Source organism: Lepeophtheirus salmonis, chromosome Z (assembly GCF_016086655.4).
Source record: "Lepeophtheirus salmonis chromosome Z, UVic_Lsal_1.4, whole genome shotgun sequence".
NCBI lineage: Eukaryota > Metazoa > Arthropoda > Copepoda > Siphonostomatoida > Caligidae > Lepeophtheirus > Lepeophtheirus salmonis.
The window spans coordinates 6,471,231-6,479,852 of NC_092584.1; the positions used below are offsets into that span (position 1 = coordinate 6,471,231).

The 8,622-nt window shown below is 34.8% G+C and overlaps 1 protein-coding gene across 1 annotated transcript; it reads left to right on the plus strand.

Moving 5' to 3' along the window:
• Positions 1–864: 864 nt before the first annotated feature.
• On the plus strand, positions 865–8,364 carry LOC121130030 (uncharacterized). The gene is made up of 6 exons (XM_040725720.2): positions 865–1,396; positions 2,073–2,318; positions 2,637–2,712; positions 6,513–6,665; positions 6,721–6,827; positions 6,884–8,364. The coding sequence occupies exons 1-6, from the start codon at positions 1,186–1,188 to the stop codon at positions 8,230–8,232; spliced, it is 2,142 nt and encodes a 713-aa protein (XP_040581654.1). The 5' UTR covers positions 865–1,185; the 3' UTR covers positions 8,233–8,364.
• The last annotated feature ends 258 nt before the right edge of the window (positions 8,365–8,622 follow it).

Genomic DNA, 8,622 nt, shown 5'->3' on the forward strand with positions numbered 1-8,622 from the left:
AACACTTTACTGTCTCATCCATCCCTCTAATGTCTAGTTTTATTAACTATGTAACTCTAAAATCTAATAAAAATCTGTTACTTAATGCAGGTGCCTTAGCACCTTGTCATTTGATGTAGTTTTATCAAGGTTTATTGGAAATTTGTGCATTTTATGTATAAAAATATGAACTAAAGATTGCGACTCCTTTAATTTTGAATTCAGTGAAAATGCTCTATGATTATATAGGTTTAATACTAATTATAATAAAAGCAAATTGTACAAGTTGACACTAAAAATGAGATGAATCATTTTCAAGGAAGGATGTACAGTACATTTTTGGATGAGGATCATGCAATAATTAAATATACCATGGATAATTTATTTATAAGGGTGTTATTATTGAGCATTTGGATACAATTCTGCAACACAGCATAAAATTCAAATGCCAGAGTAATTTAATATATAAAATGAAATGATAGAGCCTCAATGTACAGTTGAACATCCATACTATTATTAAAATACGAAGAAATTGCAACGTGTAGCGTTTGCTTATACTAGTCTAAAGCTTCAAACCAAGAAGCGAAAAGAGGGCAATAACAGGTGAAAAAAATTTTGGTCCGATTTTATTTTTTTTGTCCGCCAGAGCCAGTATTTTGTAATTATTTCTAGAAATAATTACAAGATACTGAATTCCAAAACCTTGCTGAATTCTACCCTCAAGAAAATAACTCCAGCTACTAGGTATAAACTAGAATATATTCTTGTATTAATAAAGAATAAGTAGAGTGGAGTCACAAATGTAGAAAGTTAAATATAATCTACTCTACTACGAAGGTTTTCCTAGGAAAAGCGACATCTTGCGAAAAATTATGAAAAAAAATTGACGACATAATTTTCTCAGCCTTAACGGTCACGTTTCATTACTTGATTTAAGGCTTTAGCCATTACAACTTGCAACTTTTGATGTGACTATCTGGCTAGCTTATATAGTGAACAGTTGTTAAAACTGCAAAGAGAGAAAAGGAAGAAGAAGAAGAGAGAAAGGAGCTGAAGTATATATATAAAAAAAAGGGAAGCGAGATTCATTATTATTAGAAGAGAGGAACTCGTCTAATAGTAAAAGATATTGGAATTAGAAAACGGTAAAGGGATCTCTCCTAGTGGCGTGTAGAGTGTCAGAGAGCATCATTATCCTTCACGAAAATGTCGTCACGCAACGGTAGTTCAATGTCAGGGGCGAACAATACGCCCCTTGGGCCGAGGACGGGAGCTGCTCCTTCGTTGGGGGCAAGCGGAACTGGAGTTCCAGCGGGGATCGTTGCAACTGGAGTCTCCTCCCCAACAAGCGGGTCCTCTCTTCTGAATCCCTCCTACTTAGTCGGGAGTGGCGGAAGTAGCTCCAACGTCTGCAAAGGTGAGTGGATGGGCTTATCCTTTGACCACACGTCATCCTTTCTCTTTCTATCTCCTCATTGGAGACGCTCAAAACGGAGAGCTCCACTTTTAATCTCGCAACCTCTTAATTCATAAGCAAGTCCTTTTTTAAGACTGATATCCAGGGCTGAACTAGACGGAACTGATGTCTTCAGTCCTAATGAAGGAACGAAACAGCACTAAACATAACGAGATAGATCCCACTCTACTCAGAAGAGTGTTTAAAATCAAATGGGATCATTCTGACAAGAGCTGAGACTCCTGTCAGTTTTTGTCTCAAGTACGTAAGTGTCTGTGAAGCGAAGGATTTAAAAACATAGAGTATGACGGCCTTCAAACACTTTGGGCGATGGATTTTCATGGAGTAGGATCAAGAAAAAAGGTTGCTCATTCTTGTTGTCAACTTACACTTTTGATTCATAGGTTTTTTTTTTCAATACATGAATGTATTTTTAAATACTGCTGAAATTAACTTCGCTAAAATGAGTAAACCTGTACTATAGTACATTTACTTAAAATTCGCAAGGTTTTGACTGAATGTCCCGTCTCCAATTTCCAGATAGAAAGATAAAGTAGGACGTGAGGCAAACTTAATAATCATACCCGAGTTGTATATTAATATTGAGCCATACGTGGACTAACACTGTTCTTTTCAGCTGTTGTTCCCCTAGGAAGTATGATTGGAGGAGAGCCGGAATTGTGTCCCAATGAGCGCAAACGCTTGGCCACAGAAGCAGTGGAAGCAGCCCGTGCAGCCGCAGCGGCTGCCGCCGCGAAAGTAGAACGTAAAAGGAGGAAAAAGAGCCGTTGGGCGGGAGAGACGTCCGAAAAGACATTCATTCCTGGAATGCCAACCATGATCCCCAATGGTCTCTCCAAGGATCAAGAAGAGGGGTATCTCTGTAAGTATTTCTTTAAACGTCTTCTACCACATTAATGAATTAATTAATTAATATCGGCCCTCCCATTTTTACTCTTACAAAAATGTCACTTTTTTAAAGACGGGGCAAAGAGGTAAGATGCTTCCCGTCACTACTGACACTCTTCACCCTCCTTCATTTTAAACTTTTCATAAGTTTACAATATTCAATATATTTTATTTTTTTTTAGTCTATATAATCAATGATCTATATATTATTAATTTTTATGTATATCTTATTTATAAAATGTATCTAATTTTGGGGCTTTTATGCCCTTTTTTAACCCCGTTTTAATTTTAGTGCAACTTAAAATCGAGGATACAAGTAGAAGACTCCGTAGTGGATATTTGGGCATACCACCTAATCCAGAAGACAGGTTTGACTCAATCACTCACTCACTCAAAAATCATTTCAATGTGTTGTTGTTTCAACGTTAGATTTAAACGAGATATGGTTGTAACGGATATATGTATTTTTTTAAAACTTAAAAGCTCTTCATTCTTACTTTAAATGCTGTTGTTGCGGAATTCAGACAACATACATATGTATTATTTTGTTGAGAGGGAGTTCTATTACTTTTTTTTGCAAAGAAGTTTGAAGAATTTGATATCATTTGGTGGTTCTATGGTTATGATTTTATTTTTACTTTTTTTTAATATACATATATGTTCTGTACAAGTTGCGATGCCTGTACGAGTTGTAATTTCTATAAGCAAACGGTACACATTGTTCGTCATAAAATCCATTACTTAGTTCAAACATTGGTAAATCTATCAACTATCATATTACTTTGATCAATTAAATTTACAGGTTTTTTATTAGTGGAGTCTTGTTCCTACACTAATTTAGGACTGAAACAACACTTTTTAGTATGTATTTATGAATATTATAACTGTGTGCATTTGAACTTAATAATGTGCCTCAGAATACTTTTATTTGACTAATTTGTATCCTAATAGTCAAAAATTATAGCATTAATATATCGATCATTAGTGTTGGTGGGTCTTTATTTATTCAATCCAGTCTTAGGACCGGCCCTTAGGACGTAGGTCATTGGGACAAATCCTAGGAATTTTTCACAAAAATATCCATGGTTTATTAAGCCAAATAAGATACATTCAATATTTATTAAGATTATAACACATATATCATTATAATATGAACATATTATAGTGTTACTTAGTCATATAATCTATTATATTATTAAACAGAATAATTAAAAAAATGAAAAATACCCTCATTGGCATCACGAGGGAACAATTTAGCTTCTTTAAGGACTTAAAAGTAGGATTGGACTAAACCTCAGTCATAAATAAAGACCCACTCAACACTATCGAGCATCCATTGAATATTCAATGATTATATTGTCCTTGGCCCAGAGAACCAAAGAAGTACTGTAAATCCTTCATTTAAAATTACTCTACCTTTTTTTTCGTTGCAACTTGTTCAATTTGCTTCTACAATTTACAACTTTTACAAAACCGGTAACTTGTACATAACATATTTTAAATTATACATAATTTTAGTGAGGGAGGGGTTTTGAAGGTTTTGTCAAATAAATTTGTGTTGGATTCGAGTTGTAACCTTAGCGCTGCAAATAACGGCCTATCAGTTATCCTTTATACCTTGATCATTATAACAGGTCAAAAAAATATTTTAATACACATTTTAGTGATGAGCAATGAATATATGAAATAATTATTTGCAGGCGCTGAATTATATCTAAAAAATTAAATGAAATTGGCCGTGATCATCTTTACTTGAGCTCGTACTCAAATCCAACATTACAATTTATACTTTGAAGGAAACAGCTAAATTATAATGAATTTACAGCTTTAATTATATATTATCCCATAAACACAATGAAATACTAAGTTTTTTTATGCGAGGCTGTACACATATTTTTCAACATAATAAAATAAAAGCCGTTTCTCAAATTACCTCTCAGAAAGATTGGAATTAAGAGCAATTTGACTATCATATCATGAGTAATCGCGTATGAATTGAATATCTGTTGAGGACAGTAAACTACATTGTCTTGTGTTTTTTTTTTCATTTCTAATAAATTAATTACAGCAATACCCTCTACAATCATAGTAATTGCTTTTGCAGATGCAAAAAGCATTTATCTGTCAATACTAGAAATTGACAATTTTTTTCCACAAATTATTTCCGAATCAATAATCATGATTTGAATAAGTATTGCTACATTACTGATATAAAATTTCAGTTATAGTATTTTAATATGCTTTTGAGTATTTGAGAGATTTTTATTAATAGATTCAAATGAACAAATTTACTTCAAAGTACTTTACGTATAAAAGAAGAATTAACATCTGAATTGAATACTAATTTATGGACATGATAAACACTGATATTTGAATGAACTCTAAGTAATTTGTAATTGAAAGTTAGTGCCCTATTTCTTTTGGAGGGGGAGGGAGCTTGAGCTTCTCTAAAACTTTTTGAAGTCCCCCCAAATTTTTTATCATATCTTTTATATATTTATGTGTCAGTTTTATCACACATAGAATCCAAAATGGTTGAGCAGATCCGTCTGAAATTTAGCCAGTAGAACGTACAAATTAACAAAGTATGTTTTTAAGATATTTTTGGGGCCTCTCAGGTCATTAAGAGTCTGTTTTTGATCGAAATAAAGCCTCATTTTCCTTCTCTCTATACCTTCCCTCTTATCTTCTCTTTCTGTATCTTTTTATATCCCTGCCTCTGTCTCTTTTCTTCATTCATTGTTTCTATGATGAAAGCTACCAACCCAACGCTCCTACTAAAAATCCTTATAAGATAGTATAACGATCTAATAACATATTTTCAATAAGAAATAGTAGTGTAGCGTGAGTCCTTATTTCTTTGGTCTGGTCTTTAAGACTGTCAATACTACTGGAACAACTGATTAGAAAACAAGAGATATAATTGATTGACGTAATAAAACGACCAAATTTTATAATTTTTATGATTAATATGCATGACTGAACTATATTACGTTTAGTGTCAGCATTAATGGATGAAATTTTTATAGACATTAAGGTGTAATTCCTTTTATTTGTTGGCTCAATTTTGCCATGATCCAATAGTATGCTTTTTTCCTTCATATTAATCAAAAAATGGTTTTCATTCTTATTAAAACTTGGTTGTTGGAGCCCTTATTAAAATTGTGACGTAACATGAAAATACTCTATAAGGGTCTGGCAATACTTTGTATGCACGATTGTAAATGATGGATTTTATATGAAAAAATCTACTATAATTGCGAGGGTATTGCTGTATGTATAACAAACTCAGGTTAATTTCAGTTATTTAAAAAGATATTTGATTTTTCCGATTTCTCTCATTTTATTGTTTAAAAAAAAAATTATTATTCTTTATTGAAGACATTACCAATATATATATATAATATATATATATATGTACTCAATTATTTTAATACATACTGCATGATTTAGTACAAATTATCAAGAGACTTCTTTAAAAAATATATACAATTTATAAGAACGATTAACATTTTCGATCATGAAATGGTTGTGCAGAGGCGTATTGTGATTTTTTATTAAATTATAATTAACTTACAACTACTCCTAAGGAGGATATCAAATTATAATTATCTTAAGAATAACTTTTTGTTTGCACATCAAATAACAAACTATATATTTTCACAGAATTAATTATTTTTTATTACATATTTAGGAAATGAGAATGCTTTTCCTTAATTAAATGGGGGTTTTCTTTCATCTTAATTATAATCATAATTACAGGATTTTTTTCCTTAGGTGTTCTGCATTCTTCTCTTACTCATTTTGAATGCAATTCATTATTATCAATCAATCTTATAATTATCTTTCTTTTTAGTAATTAGCTATTTTAATCACAGGCCTTAGGTTTTGCTTTCTCCGTTCTTGAGGGATTTTAGCAAAGGATTAACCATTTTTATATTATATTTATGTTCGTTTAATTCGTATCTTTGTTCTTTCATTTTTTTTTTCCCATATCACAAAACCTCTGCTCACGTAAAAGCAGTCTTGTTTTTTTTTTTAAGTACTCATAGTATTTTTTTCAATTAAAAAAACAACAGAAATTGGCATAAATTTTTTTATTTTATATATCTTATTCCTCTCCATATATTTATTTGACTAAGCATTTCTTCATTTTTATTCGCAATAGATCTCCGTCTCCAGAGCCCATCTATTCTACTGATGGTAAAAGACTGAATACTAGGGAATATCGAAAGAGAAGAGAATTGGAAAACACGCGTCATGAAGCCATTACCCGTATGTTGGAAATTAATTTGGAGTATAAACCTCCGCCAGATTATAAGTAAGTTATTTTTAACTTTGTCTATATATTTATTAGCTTTGTTTTGTTTTCTTAGACCACCTCAGGTCAAAGTGAATGATAAAGTAATGATACCCCAAGAAGAACATCCGGATATTAACTTTGTTGGTCTTTTAATTGGTCCAAGAGGGAATACGTTGAAATGTAAGGTCTTTTTTATCATCTTGTCTGATGAGTTTGAGTAAATATTGTGTTTTTAGCCATGGAAAAAGAAACTGGAGCTAAAATCATCATTCGAGGGAAAGGCTCCGTGAAAGAGGGTAAAATTGGAAGAAAGAACGGACAACCTTTACCTGGAGAAGATGAACCTCTTCACGCATATGTTACTGCAACAGATCCAGAGGCGGTTAAAAGAGCTGTAGTCAAAATTAAAGAAATAATTCGACAAGGCGTGGATGTTCCAGAGGGGCAAAATGATTTGAGAAAAAATCAGTTGAGAGAGTTGGCTCTCTTGAATGGCACATTGAGAGAGGGAGATGGTCTACGCTGTACAAATTGTGGTGCAGCGGATCACAAGTCCTGGCAGTGTCAAGATAAACTAAATGTCACAAATAACGTAGTTTGTACGTCTTGTGGTGGCGTGGGTCATATATCCAAGGATTGCACGCAAAAGCGGCCTGGTATGGGCGGATTTGAAAATGCAAGTCAAAATAAAATGGATGATGAGTACATGTCCTTAATGGCCGAGCTTGGAGAAGCTCCTCCACCAGGAACTGGAGATAAAACGTATAAGGAAGGAAGAATTACTTGGGGTCCTGCTAAAACCTATCAAACAAGACCCCCTAGACCCGTTGGAACTGCTGGCCCAAGGCCACCGGTACCTTCAGCTGTCACTCCCACGGTTGGAGAGTATGGCACAACAACAGCTAATCCAAATTATGGATATGGAGGACAACCCGGTCTAGCAGGAACAACTCCTCCTCAAGGAGCCGCCGATGCTTGGAATGGGAAACCTCCTAGTTTAATGAATCAGAGTGTACCACCTCCCTGGCAACAGCAAGCGGCGGCGGCTGGAGGTACTCCTCGATGGATAGCTCCTGGAGCTACTTCACCCCCGACTGTTCCAAACGGTAGTCCAAGAAATCCCCCTCCTCCAAATTGGGCGGCCTATGACAGTTCGCGACAGTTGCCACCTCCACCCAATTTCTTGACTGCCCCTCCTCCCCCACCCCCACCCCCTAGTACAACAACTGTAGCCTCAACTTCTTCTTCTGGCCTTCCGCCACCACAAGGACAACCGGTAGGAGGCCCATCAGCACCTCCTGGTACATGGAATATGCCTCCTTGGGGCAGTCCTCCCCCACCTCCACCTCCCGGTGCTCCTCCATCAGCTGTTGGGGTTCCTCCACCACCGGGGCAAGGCCCTGTCCCACCACCCCCTCCTGGAACCACTCCTAGGCCAAGTAATCCGAGCCAGCCTCCATATTGGCCTCCTCCACCTGGGGGTTGGCAAGGTGTTCCACCACCACCTCCTGGACAGAGTTCTACAACTAGTAATATTATGTCCAATCTTATTGCTGCTCCACCCCCTCCTCCACCTCCGAGTTAAGGAAAAGGATTATGTTTCTTTAAGTCTTCATCTTCGATCACCATAATTCATAAATCATATTTCTATGTAACTTGTATATTGTAGTAGTGTTAAAATATTCAAATTCCCTTGAATAAATTTCAAAATCCAATACTTTTCAGATGTACATGACATCCTGTTTTTATTTCATTTCAAATAAATATACGTCGCTATTAAAATTGGTATTTTTGGATCCATTTTATCAACAAGTTATACTGATTAATCCTGAGGCAGAGTGTACTTATAGCGCCAAAAGATAACACTCTTGGCTATCCCAAATTCAGGCTTGTGAACGGAACTCATAATACGCCGTTCAATGAACGGAACAGATTTTTTTTATTACGTCGAACCCCAAAAACGATATTTTAGCGT